Source organism: Colobus angolensis, unplaced genomic scaffold, assembly GCF_000951035.1.
Source record: "Colobus angolensis palliatus isolate OR3802 unplaced genomic scaffold, Cang.pa_1.0 Scaffold2, whole genome shotgun sequence".
NCBI lineage: Eukaryota > Metazoa > Chordata > Mammalia > Primates > Cercopithecidae > Colobus > Colobus angolensis.
The window spans coordinates 7,180,225-7,194,466 of NW_012115154.1; the positions used below are offsets into that span (position 1 = coordinate 7,180,225).

At 42.7% G+C, this 14,242-nt stretch overlaps 1 protein-coding gene across 1 annotated transcript in view; it reads right to left on the reverse strand.

The window, feature by feature from the left end:
• ZC3HAV1 (zinc finger CCCH-type, antiviral 1) overlaps window positions 1-14,242 on the reverse strand; it is an 81,631-nt gene that overhangs the window by 9,407 nt on the left and 57,982 nt on the right. Inside the window, exons 7-11 of the mRNA XM_011941557.1 lie at window positions 13,020-13,140; window positions 9,272-9,374; window positions 3,460-3,550; window positions 2,208-2,338; window positions 1,696-1,830 (exon numbers count right to left, since the gene is read on the reverse strand). Of these exons, the coding sequence (XP_011796947.1) occupies window positions 1,696-1,830; window positions 2,208-2,338; window positions 3,460-3,550; window positions 9,272-9,374; window positions 13,020-13,140 (581 nt within the window). The remainder of the gene's footprint in view (window positions 1-1,695; window positions 1,831-2,207; window positions 2,339-3,459; window positions 3,551-9,271; window positions 9,375-13,019; window positions 13,141-14,242) is intronic.

A 14,242-nucleotide genomic window follows, 5' to 3' on the forward strand; every position in this document is an offset into this window, starting at 1 on the left:
TTTTGGAGACGGAGTCTCGCTCTGTCACCCAGGCCGGAGCTCAGCGGGCAGGAGTGCAGTGGCGTGATCGCAATTCACAGCAACCTCTGCCTCCCACGTTTTAGTGATCCTTCCACCTCAGCCTCCTGAGTAGATGGGACTACAGGCATGTGCCACCACGTCCAGGTAATTAAAAAAAATTTTTTGTAATTAAAACAAAAAATTAGGGTCTTGCCATGTTGCCCAAACTGGTCTCCAACTCCTGGGCTCAGCCTCCCAAAGTACAGGAATTACAGGTGTAAGCTACCATGCCTGGCCACAATCATTTAATTAATTATGTAAGATAATTATGCAAAATTTGTTTGGGACCATGTCTAACTTGCTCACCACTGTGTACCCACCATCTAGTATACAGAAGACACTCAAAAATATTTGCTGACTGACTGACTGACTTCTTGCCTTTTGGGGCAAGAATTGAATTTAATCCTAGTTGTATGAGTTGAACTCACTTGGAATCTGTGATAAACTATTACTTATTTCCTAAAATGAGTGATTCTCAGTTTGGTTTGTTTGTTTTTAAGAGTTGCATGCAGGCCGGTCGCAGTGGCTCATGCCTGTAATCCCAGCACTTTGGGAGGCCGAGGCAGGCAGATCACCTGAGGTCAGGAGTCCTAGACTAGCCTGACCAACATGGAGAAACCCTGTCTCTACTGAAAATACAAAATTAGCTGGGCGTAGTGGCGCATGCCGGTAATCCCAGCTACTTGGGAGGCTGATGCAGGAGAGCCACTTGAACTCAGGAGGTGGAGGTTGCAGTGAGCCGAGATCGAGATCGAGCCATTGCACTCCAGCCTGGGCAACGAGAGCAAAACTCTGTCTCAAAAAAAAAAAAAAAAAAAAAGAGTTGCATGCATCACGCCTGAAATCCCAGCACTTTGGCAGGCCAAGGTAGGCGGATTATTTGAGCTCAGGAGTTGAGACCAGCCTTGGCAACATGGCGAAACTCTGTCTCTACAAAAAATGCAAAAAAAAAAAAAAAAAAAAACCTTAGCTGGATGTGGTGGCACAAACCTGTTGTCCCAGTTATTTGAGGGGCTGAGATGGTAGGATCACTTGAGCCCAGGAGGTCGAGGCTGCAGTGAGCTAAGATTGCCACCCAGCCTGGGTGACAAAGTGAGACCCTGTCTCAAAAAAAAAAAAAAAAATTGCATGCAGGAGTTTAGGAGGAAAAAGAAAGAGCTATAAAGATTTTTTGTGTGGGCACACCTGTGACACTTCAGGCCCAGGTGACCCAATGTGGCCTAAGATGGGGAGAGGCCTCTTCTCCCCATCTTTAATTAAAACCAGTCTGTGACAACTGAAGCTTCAAATAGCTTTGCAGGCATGGACATGGGTTCAGAAAGAGCCACAGCCAGGAGTGAGTAGTAATGGTAGACAAGACCAAGAGATGGAGTAGTTTACAAGCACGTACGAGGACTTTGGTCAGTCCTAGAAAGCAAACAGAAGACAGGAGTGGGACTAAGGTCCACCAATCAAGCTCCAAGTCAGCTGATTCACTCTCATTTCAGCATTTGATATTACCGTGAGCTTATTATCTCTCCAGGACCACTAGAGCCTGGACACTCTAGTTAATAGAAAATAATTACATATACCTCCTAATAGAAGCTCGTATAAAGCCTGAGTTATGACTCTGCTAGTGCTTCTCTATCCCGGCACTAACCTTTTCCATATTTGGCTTCATGAGTTTCATGCAGGGCCCAGTCAAAATTATTCGCACAGATAGATTCCACATAGGCACGATTTGTCGCATAAAATAGGAGGCTTTCTTCTTCCTTCATCTGTGATTTCTTCCTAATATAGGAAACGTGAGACTTAACACTGAGACATCCCCTTCCCACTCCAGTTCATAACATTAATCCCCGCTAAAGTCTAATCATCTAAAAATCTCATTCCATCTGCTTTCACAGTGGAGCTACTAACTTTAAGGCAGCAGCTGTACAGTAATAAATTTATGAAAACTTTCAAAAGATAGACACATGAAATCATTGAATTGTAAAACAGTAAGGCTGAGAGAGAGAAGCCGGAGTTGATACAATGAAAGAAAAAGACTAGAGCCTGAAGGAACTGTTGACTATTAAAATAAATCAGTGAATATAAATCTCAAAGGATGGATGTTAACTAATCCTTTCCAGTTTTATGCAAAGAAACATGATAACGTGGCCACCAACCGTGTAAATTTATCCAGGAGCTCTGGGTTCTCGATCTTCTTTATCTTTTCAATCTTGAAATTCTTCATGGAAGCTTTAAAATGCTCACTTACTTTGACGTATTCCGGATGTAGATGATGGATCTCTGACAACTAATAAAGTTTAAAAATATATAAATGTGAAATAGGCAACATTTAAAGCATGATACATCCACATATGTGCCCCCCTATGTCATGAAGTTTTGTTACCAGGGTTCTTTCTAACAGCAGATAGGATGAGCTGGCTCAGGGTTCCCACATCCGCCAATTCATTCCCGTAATTAACCAGACAGGCAGTGGGCCTGTCTGTCCAGGCCAACTTAAAGCTAGCAAAGCACTATGCCTGAGGGAAAAGGGAAGTCCCTAGCAGTATGATTTAGTCCAGTAACCTCTTCCCAATGCGGGGGAAGAGGAATTGAGGTGCCATGCAGTCCAAGCAGACCAGCCTGCACAAAAGCTGAAGCCAGCATGGGGAGGCTAAGCTATCTAGGAATAGTTGTGTTCCAACTAGGTTAAGTGACAAAGTGAGGCACAGTTTGTTTGACTCCCATAGAAACTTGTTAATTGTAACTAACAGACAAGTCACTTTTACTCCGTGAGTTCTAGTTTTCTCGTCCATAAAATAGAGATGTTAATATCCATCTCACATGACTGTTGTGAGGATCTGCCCCAATGAGACTGTGTGTGGCTGAACTCTGGAAACAGTGAGGCGCCCTGTGGCACTTAGGCGATCTCTGGGAAAGAGAACCATTAGCTGTCTGCCTTCCAACCTTGATCTAAGAGTGTTTTGTTGCTGTTGTTGTTGTTGTTTGTTTTTTGGAGACGGAGTCTCGCTCTGTCACCCCGGCCGGAGCTCAGCGGGCAGGAGTGCAGTGGCGTGATCGCAATTCACAGCAACCTCTGCCTCCCGGGTACAGGCGACTCTCCTGTCTCAGCCTCCCAAGTAGCCAGGACTATAGGCACACGCCGCCATGCCCAGTCAATTTTTTTTGTATTTTCAGTAGAGACGGGGTTTCACCGTGTTGCCCAGGCTGGTTTCGAACTCCTGAGCTCAGGCATTCCACCTGCCTCGGCCTCCCAAAATGCTAGGATTACAGGTGTGAGCCACTGCACCCGGCCGATCTAAGAGTTTTGCAGGAGCAATTCATTCATCCAGACAAACACATACACTTGTAGCAAAGTACTTTTTCTAACTTTTAATGTATTCATCCACCAAACATGTAAAAACCAAGTACCTTATATTTCTTTGAGGATAGGAAGCAAAGGTCCTCCTGAGGAAGAAAGGTCGCAGTTAAAGACACTGACGAGGTCTGTGCTGGCTGACGGCTACAAATAAAGGGAAAGAAATCACTTAACTCTCTGCTCCACAGGTCCAAGTGACCTTTTCTCTTACCTTCCAGCCACTAGGCTAAGGATGGCTAGAGAAATACACAATATTTATTTCTGTATTTTTGTCTGGACTACATCCTCGCATATTCCTGGTATAGGTGTACCAGTAATCATGTCTTTTTAAAATGCTGCAACTATTCATAATCGGTCAATTAAATGCCATTTTCCTATTGATTTAAAATGTAAAAACATCTTTTTCATATTTCTGCTCAACTTTCAAAGGTCCTAATGTGTTAGCATTAAGCAAATGTGTCTTCCGCTTCTTGGTCAAAGGATAAACAATTAAATATATTAGGAATTTAGAGGAAAGAATTCTGCCTTTCCAGTATGAACTATATTGCAGGGTAACCATACCTGAGAAATAATTCTTTTTTTTTTTTTTTTCTATTCCATAGAACCTAAAGCTACCAGAAAAATTCTTCTTTATAGATGAATCACACTAATAGCTGCAAAAGAGTTGACAGAATTAGAAAACCACCATTTGGCAATACCTAAGGACATCATGGTTCTAAACAATCATTATCATTAGCTACTAAAACCATTAAGTGAAAGATTAGATGAATAGTATAGTGGAATGATCAGATTGGAATGACCTGAAGCTACTCTGTGATCTCCATCACTAAAAATAGGACAATCAGACACTATATATCTCTTCAGAAGATGGGACAGGATCACTGGTATGAAGCCATCAATTATATAGTATACTTGACTCAAAACTGAACTGAAATCTAATCAGTTCTCTAAATCTAATGGTCAATTTATAGAAATTACACACCATATGACCCCACAAGGAAACAATTTGCTAATTTGTTTTGAGACAGAGTTTCACTGTGTCACCCAGGCTGAAGTCCAGTGGTGTGATCATGGCTCACTATATCCTCAGCCTCCTGGGCCCAAGTGATCCTCCCACCTCAGCCTCCCAAAGTGCTAGAATTCTAAGCTTGAGCCAGCATGCCAGGTCAATTTTCTATATTTTGAATTTGGAAAATTCTATAGGTCAAATCACCTAGTTGTTGTTTTTATTGTTGTTTTGTTTGTTTGTTGGTTGGTTGGTTTTTTGAGACAGAGTCTCACTCTGTTGCCCAGGCAGTGGTGCAAACACAGCTCAACCTTCTGAGCTCAAGCAATCCTCCCACATCAACCTCTTGAGTAGCTGGGACCACAAGTGTGTACCACCACCCTTGTCTAACTTTTTAAAAAGTTTTTGTAGAGATGGGGTCTCACCATGTTGCCCAAGAGGGTCTTGAACTCCTGGGCTCAAGCAATTCTTCTGCCTCAGCCTCCCAAAGTGCTGGGATTATAGGCATGAGCTACCACACTTGGCCTATCTAGTTTCTTAAAAAATAAAATTGCATGAAAAAAGTAGAGGAGGGGAAACTGTAGCAGACTGAAAGATGTTTATGACACAAATCAACCAAATGCAATGTACAGACCCTGCTTAGATACTGATTGCAACACATCAACTCTAAATAGTCATTGTTTAAGACAATTGGAAAACATAAAACGTGAACTGGGTATTAGATGATCTTAAGGAATTATCATTAACTTTGTTACATAGGCTAATGATATTGTATCATGTTTTTTAAAACCTCTTACCTGTTAGGAACACACCTAATATATATACAGGGAAATGATAACATGTATTGGATTTACATTAAAATATTCCAGCAAAAGAAAAAAAGTTAGGCCAGGTGTGGTGGCTCATGCCTATAATCCCAGCACTTTGGGAGGCTGAAGCAGGAGGATTGCTTGAGCTCTGAAGTTCAAGACCAGCCTGAGCAACATACTGGGACTCCCCCACCCATCTCTAGAAACATTTTTAAAAAATTATCCAGGTGTGGTGGTGCATGACTGTAGTCCCAGCTACTCAGGAGGCCAAGGCATGAGGATCACTTGAATCCAGGTGGTTGAGGCTGCAGTGAGCCATGATGGCACCACTGCACTCTAACCCGAATGCAGAGTTCGACTCTTTCTCAAAGAAAAAAAAAAAGTTGAGAGGTGATGGTAGTAACAATACTATTACTACTACCACAAATCTGTTACAAAGATAGTAAAATATTGACAGTGTTTAAGTTAGATGACAGGTACGCAGGGGTTTGTCATCAATTCTTTGTACTTTATGTTTGAAATTTTCCATGATCAAAACAATTATATTTTTAAAAATAAATGCTTGAAGGAAAAAACTCTTTCAAGAAGAAGACAACTCATTAGAATGAGAAAGATTGGCCCCAATTTATCTCTATTTTAAGGTCAGGTTTCCATTCTGGATTTGTATAACACGGGATAGATTGCATGAATATGTTGTAAACTCTCATGAACAGTGACGTGTGCTATAGTTCACTTCTATATCCCACTGTAGTCCAGGATAGTACGCCAGCCCTTATTCTATCCTACAGCAAGTGTGCCTCCTTGGGCTGGTGAGAGCAGGATTAAAGTTGGTTCTCTGCATGACCCACCCCCTCCAACCCTCCCTCACTAACATGTTTTTCTCAATTTTTTTTTATTCATGTGGCTATTTATTATCACTATGTGCCATACATTATACAAAATATTCCAAGACAGCCTGGGCAACATGGAGAAACCATGTCTCTATTAAAAAATACAAAAATTAGCCAGGTGTAGTGGTGTGCACCCGTAGTCCTAGTTACTCGGGTGGCTGCAGTGGGAGGATCACCTGAGTCCGAGAGGTTGAGGCTACAGTGAGCTGTGATTGCCCCACTGTATCCCAGCAACCTAACCCCCCAACCAAAAAAAAAAACAAAAAACAAAAAAAAACACCACCAAAATATTTCAAGAGCTCTGGGGAGCTGATCATTGAGATTGGTGGGCAGGGAGGGAGAAGGGAAGAGGAGGGAAGGTTGTGTTAGAGACATTTACACGAGTAACTGTATTACAAGGTAGAAGTGGGGAAGTACTATAAGGGAATCTCGAGTGTTCCTGGAGGGCACAGGAGAATTGGAGGAGAGTCACGAGGAATGTCATAGTATGGGAAGGTGGCATTCCAGCTAAATCATGAGGGATGCTATATTCATCCGAATGATGGGAAGGAGTATTCCTGGAAAGGGGAAGAGCAAATGGAGAAGCATGAAGCAACTCTGACATATGGAAGTTCTCAAGATTGACAATGGCTGACTACAGAGCTATCTGGAAATGCCACAAACCAGTTTTTCCCCCTAGAAATACACGCGCACAGAACCATCCAGCTTGGAGTCAAGGTCTTCTATACTTTCCATAGTTCCTGCTGTCCAGAAGGGCCATAAAGCATGGTCTCACTAGTTGAGACTAATTGGGAGTATCTGAATTGTTAAAAAATCAAAATAACTGGAACTTTAAAAAAAAAAAAATAGGCAGTTTTGTTGCTTTAAGGAAAGACAGTTCCAACACACTTTTGTGAAGACATCCTGCCAGAACCATTGTAACAAATGGAAAGCAGCTCTGATGATCTCATTCATTGGCTGAATGTGAACAGCCCCTCCCCATTCTCCTACTCTGCCTTTTTTTCCCCCACCTAACATTTGTTAGGAACTGAAACAGTTATCACCTCATCCACCAGAATGTAAGCTCCCGTAAGGGCATGAGCTTCACTCCTCTCTTCCCGAAACCCTGAAATATTCTTTTTACTTTATTCATTTGAATATTTAAACTACAGGAAGGGGCCAAGTGCAGTGGATAATGCCTGTCATCCCAGCACTTTGGGAGGCCAAGGCAGGTGGATCACCTGAGGTCAAGAGTTCGAGACCAGCCTGGCCCTCATGGTGAAACACTGTCTCTACTAAAAATACAAAAATTAGCTGGGCATGGTGGTGGGCGCCTGTGGTCCCAGCTACTCAGGAGGTTTAGGCACGAGAATCACTTCAACCAGGGAGGCAGAGGTTGCAGTGAGCTGAGATCGTGCCACTGCACTCCAACCTGGGCAACAGAGTGAGACTCTGTCAAAAAAAAAAAAAAAATGCTGGAAGGGACTTTAGATAGCTATATCAATCAGATTCTAATTCTTGGGAAATCAACTTGAGAAATTCAGAAAAAATTAGGCAGTTAGTGGCAGAAGATAAGGCTGAAGGGATATGCAGGTTGGAATTATAAATTAGAATAAGTCAACTTAATTGTATATAGCTACTAAGTCTATTAATAGCAGAGGAATAAAAATAATAATAACCAGAGCAGTTAACATTTACTGAACACCTGATGAGTGTTTGGAATTTGTCACCCAAGCAGCCATGAGGAAGGTATTATTATTATAATTTTTTTTTTTTTCTGGAAATGGAGTCTTGCTCTGTAGCCCAGGCTGAGTGCAGTGGCACAATCTTGGCTCACTGCAAGCTCCGCCTCCCGGGTTCACGCCATTCTCCTGCCTCAGCCTCCTGAGTAGCTGGGACTACAGGCGCCCGCCACCACGCCCGGCTCATTTTTTTGTATTTTTAGTAGAGACAGGGTTTCACCGTGTTAGCCAGGATGGTCTCCATCTCCTGACCTTGTGATCCACTCGCCTCGGCCTCCCAAAGTGCTGGGATTACAGGCGTGAGCCATGGCGCCCGCCCAAGGTAGGTATTATTATTAAGCCCATTTTACAGATAAAGATATACAGAGTGATTCATTTGTCTAAATCCACACAGCTAATGGGTGGCAGGGTGGAATTTGAACCTAGGTGAGCTAGATCCAGCATCCAGGCTGTTAACCTGGTTCGAAGAAAGAATCTTTGACTCTAGGCTGCTCCAGTTCGAAAGCAGAATTGGAAGCAACTCCCCTTCCTGAAGCCCTGATATAGCTCAGTTTCCATTCTTAGATTCTTGCGAGTTGTTTTCCATATGACCTCAGAGTTATTTATCTTTTCAGTAACTTCCCTTTTTCATCAAATAGCTTGAATTCTTACAACCGAAGAACCTAGTTAGAACGCCTAGATTTTATACTTCTCTTGAAGCCTATTTTATATAATCACACATCACCCAGAAAAAAAATATCCAACTCCAAAAATGTTCATGAGCAATGTAGAGTTTACTGAGCAGTTCACAAGGAGAGTTACAATGAATCCCCCACAGCAACATTTCCTTAAAATCCCTTCAATCAACATGATCTGTCTCCGAAGCCTTTGCTCTAACAGCTAGCTCATCCCTTTTTTCTCTCTCTCTCTCTGCCCCTCATCCTCTATAAAACATGTAGGAAAACAAGACACCCAAAAGCATCCACAGCAAAGCCAGGCATGGCGGCTCACGGCTGTAATCCCAGCACTTTGGGAGACTGAGGTAGGAGGATCGCTTGAGCTCAGGAGTTCGAGACAAGCCTGGGCCACAAAGAGAGACCCCATCTCTAAAAAAAAAAGAATCCACAGCAAAACAAAAACCCAGTACATATGATTATTCCTTAGGCATGCCGCATCAATCCAGCTCTTCACAGCTGGAGAAGCTAAAGCCCAGAGTATTTAAGAGACTTGCTCAGACTTCCCTTTCAGAAAGAAAATTCATTTTCTGATCTAGTATCCTTTCAGTCACACCATGCTGCTTAACAAGCATCTTACTCATAGAGAATGCAAATGGAAACTGCAGAGTAATGCAAGCAGGAACTTTTCAGGAAAACAGGTTCCAGATTCACGAGTGACTTGATGAGCCCAGGGCATGAACATCTCAAGCATCTGTCAGCAAACAGCTGCTTCAGAACACTTACTCTGGCCCTCTCTTCCTCTGCTGCACATCCCACGGAGACACAAATTTTGGTCTTCTGATGACATCCTTTTGAGTTTTGGAAACTTTGTTTGTCTGAATCATCCCTTTGGACAGAAAAATAAAAATAAAAGAATCAAGATCAGTTCTAGAAAATGACTTCTTGTTATTTTGCAGAGGCTATTTACACAGCAAATATTCAAGACTGACCCGTATGTATACGAATAGAGAAAATCCTTTGGGATGAGAATTGCTTGCAGTAAAAGACTTGTATCCTTCACTGCCATTAGTAGAAGGCTCAGAGAGCAAAGGAGTGAATGAATATTCAGGAATTAATCTAATCTTTAAATCCAAGTTGCATGGTAAAAGAGGAGAGCTGGGGCAGCCAAATAACAAGACACCATCCTTGCAAACTTCCCTGCACCAGACATCAGTGATTGCGGGTTGCAATCTGGTAGCTGTAAGTGTGAAATATCATTTTCAATTCATGCTGTAAACCTCAGTCCAAACTGTAACCAGAGTGATCCCTTCAAAAAGTAAATCATAATACATTGCTAGTGAGAGTGTAAAATGAAACCGCCATGTTGGAAAACAGTTTGGTGGCTTCTTATACAGTTAAACATGCACTCCTATATGATTTAGCAATCCCATTTCTGGGTATTTACCCAAGAGAAATGAAAACCTCTATCCACCCAAAGACATGCATATGAATGTTCACAGCAGCATTATTATGATAACCAAAAAGTAGAAATAACCTAAATGTCCATCAGCTGGTAAACAAAGTATGGAATAGCCTTACAATTACTTCTTACTTATTCCTCAGTAATAAAAGAGGAACAATTACTATACATGCAGCAACGCAGATGAGTCTAAAAAACCTTATTCACAGTGAAAGAAGCCACATGCAACATACCTACTGCAAGCATTTATTAATATCAAGTTCTAGAACAGGTAAAACAGGGACAGAAAGCAAATCAGCAATAGCCTGTGAGGGGGATAAAGTGAGGTGTATGTGGTGTTGCTGGGGAGACTGATAGCAAAGAGACGTAAGGAAACTTTTGGGATTGATGGAAATGTTCTATATCCTGCTTAGGGTGGTGGCTACATGCATTTGTCAACACTCATCCAACTGCACTCTTAAAATATGAAACAAACATAAACCACACACACACACACACACAAAATTGGATCGTGCCACCACACTGCTCAAAAACTTCCCAGGGCCTCCGCCCAATAAAATATCCAAGTTTCTATCTCTGCTCTCATCTCTTACACACCATCTACCTGTTCTGTGAAACTTCAAGCTGGTCTGTACCTTCCAGCCTTAGCCTTAGTTCTTTCTTCTCCTGGAGCGCCCTCCTTCCCACAGGCAGAGGCTGCTCTGTAAAAGTAAGTGCTGTCCCACTGACTCCTCCATTCTCTGGCTGCTTCCTTGCACTGTTGCGTTTTCTCAGTAACTGTTACCACTTTTTGATATGGCCTGACTTGTTTACTTGATCATTGTCTCTCATCACTCCTTTGAATATAGGCTCGAAGAGCAACTTCACCACTGTATCCCAGCACCCACAGCAGTAGCCAGTACACAGCTGGCACTCAGATACTAGCTTAATGCATTACAGAATACACTGGGAGTCTAGTTAAGAAATAGACAAAGGCGGCTGGGTGCAGTGGCTCACACCTGTAATCCCAACACTTTGGGAGGTTGAGGCAGGTGGATCAAGAGGTCAGGAGTTCAAGACCATCCTGGCTAACACGGTGAAACCCCATCTCTACTAAAAATACAAAAAATTAACCAGGTGTGGTGGCACACACCTATAGTCCCAGCTACTTGGGAGGCTGAGGCAGGAGAATTGCTTGAACCTGGGAGGCAGAGGTTGCAGTGAGCCAAGATTGCACCATTGCACTCCAGCCTGGCAACAAAGCGAGACACCATCTCAAAAAAAAAAAAAAAAAGAAAAGAAAAGAAAAGAAAGCCATCTGGAACACTATAAACTGCTCTGAACTGGTTTATATGAACCAATCAAACAGTAGTAGCTGGAAAAATTACTCTAGATTCAGGAACAAAGTCTACTGGCTCTCATCTCTCAACCACCCTTTTAAACCATAAAAACAATACGATACCACCTAAGAATTTTTTTAATTTAAGTCATTTTTAATTCTACCACCCAATATAATAGATTTTAATTTTTCATTATTATCTTCTTGGCCCACATGCATGCATTGCTGCAATCATGCACATTGATTTTTGGTTGTTGTTGTTTTTTTTTAAACTTTCCTATTTTAAACATAAACAGAAAATTTCAGAAACATAAATTTGGAGTTCTGGCTGAGCACTATGGCTCATGCCTGTAATCCCAGCATCTTGGGAGGTTGAGTGGGAGGATTGCTTAAGCTCAGGAGTTTAAGATCAGCCTGGGCAACATAGTGAGACCCCCATCTCTACAAAAAATTTAAAAATTAGCTGGGCATGGTGGCATGCACTTGTACTCCCAGTTAGTTGGGAGGCTGAGGTGAGAGGATCGCTTGAGCTGGGGAGGTTGAAGCTGTAGTGAGCTGTGATGGCACCACTGCCCTCTAGCCTGCGTGATGGAGCAGGACCCTATTAAAAAAAAAAAAAAAGTATTCTGCCCTTTTCATTTAACAATACCAAATTTTGCTTTTCCTATCTAGTTTTCATAATCTAAATCTTTAACAAGTGCCAAATACGCCACTGAAATTTAATACCCTAATTTATTTAGTCACCACTGTACTAGTACACACACTGGTCCTACTTTCAGTACTGTAGGTACTGGTATTGGTCTAGTATTCTTCAGTCACACCATGCTGCTTAACAAGCACCTTACTTTATGCCTATAGCTTTTTTCCCCCTTCTTCTGGTGAATTATTTCCTAAGAAAGGTTCCTGAGGGAATGAAGAGACAAACATATCAGCAAATTTTAATGTTACTTGACATGTACTGCCAGATTGTTTTCCCAAATACTTGGTATAACGGTCCTTGTAAAAGCTACATCATCTAATGCCCACTAAGTGGTACAGGATCCAACTGCAGGTACCATCTGGGAATTCAGGGACCTAAGAAAGGCTCCTTTACCTCTTCCAAAGCACCTGCAGGTCCCAAAAGGGCAAGTACTTGATCATGTGCAGGGGGTGCCTGATGGGATGGTACCTTCAGAAGGAGGGCAGTTCCTGCCCTGATGTCTAACTAAACGCAGCAAGTAGATTGGCAGCAGCTCACCAGAAGACCTTTCTATATGGCTCCAATAAACATGGTGGAAGGCAAAGTACTTTAATCAATATGATGACGGAACCACTGACCTAGACGATAAAGCCTAAAAGAAACAGCAAGTTTCTAAAACTCTGAAGGTATCCAAAAGCCCAAGGCCTCTACTGTAGTCACCAGCACCTGAAATATTGCCTCTGTCTGGGCAACTGCCCAGCCAGAATCAGAAACAGCATGGCAGAGCTGGAAGTACCCCCCAGGACTACTTAGTTTGAGCTCCTGATTTTGCAGTTGAGAGAAGTGGGCCTAGATAGGCCAGGTGCCCCTCCTGGGGGAGCAGAGCAAGTGTTCGTCAGAGCCAGAGCTCTAGAACTCAGGTCTCCTGATGGCCACCAGCTTGCACTCCACCGCCTTGCTAAATCTTGACCTTGACCCTGACCATAGCAATGCATACCCACTCTGCTCCCACTCCCACGTGTACACTGCAGAAGGATTTCAATGACACACCACACTGCCAAACACGGAAACTCACCTTGGAAACTCAGCTCATAGTTCTGTGAGCCCGCCTGAAATTGCACAACTCCCCTCGGACAGGATTGATAGAGAGACTCCAGGTATAAAGAGTCGATGTTTGAACTCTTCTGATTGTCTTTCTAATTGGAAAAAAAAAATAAAAGGTAAAGAGTTCAGGGTAGGTTTTTAGGAAATCTCGACCGTTACATGATTTCATTTTAGTAACGATGTGAACAAGAGTGCATTTTGCTTCCCAAACCAGATTGTAAGAGCTTCCCCAGCTCAGGGCTATGTCACAAACTTCTGTGGTCTTCTCCATCATGATACCTAAGAGTCTATCCTGCAGAAACTCACTACACGCTTGGGGGATGCCTGAAAAATGTAGCTTTTTGCAATACTCTTTTACAGCAGCCAAATGTACAGAGCAACTTGCATCCCCTCTTTTGTGATGCTGCGTCGGCATCTGCCATCTAACAGAATCTGACACTGACTCTTACATGAAATAGAACATTATGGGCTATTCTAGCCATGCACAGTTTACAGTTGTCATGAGGGGAAGTAAAGAAAGACCATCTGCTCCTCATCCAAACTCCAATAGTTGCAGTGTTCAAATATAAATAACCAAACCCTCTCCTCTGTCCTGAACCAGAGTAAGTAAACAAAACTGGCCAAGCCTCCTGCTAGCCAACTAACTGAAAATGCATTTGGATTTGCCACTAACAGGAGCTATAATGAAAGGGATGAGGCGGCTGGGTACCGTGGCTTACGCCTGTAATCCTAGCACTTTGAGAGGCTGAGGCGGGTGGATCACGAGATCGAGAGATCACGACCATCCTGGCCAACATGGTGAAACCCTGTCTGTACTGAAAATTCAAAAATTAGCCGGGTGTGGTGGCGGGTGCCTGTAGTCCCAGCTACTCGGGAGGCTGAGGCAGGAGAATCACTTAAACTCGGGAAGCGGAGGTTGCAGTGAGCCAAGATTGTGCCATTGCAGAGCCTAGCGACAGAGCAAGACTCCATCTCAAAAAAAAAAAAAAAAAAAAGTCTATATTCATGGAATTTGAATTTTCTTCTTTGAATATCTGAAATTAGTCTTCTAAAATAAAAAGTCGGCTGGGCGCAGTGGCTCACATTTGTAATCCTAGCACTTTGTGAGGCTGAGGCGGGTGGATCACTTGAGGACAGGAGTTCAAGACCAGCCTGGCCAACATGGTGAAACCCTGTCTCTACTAAAAATACAAA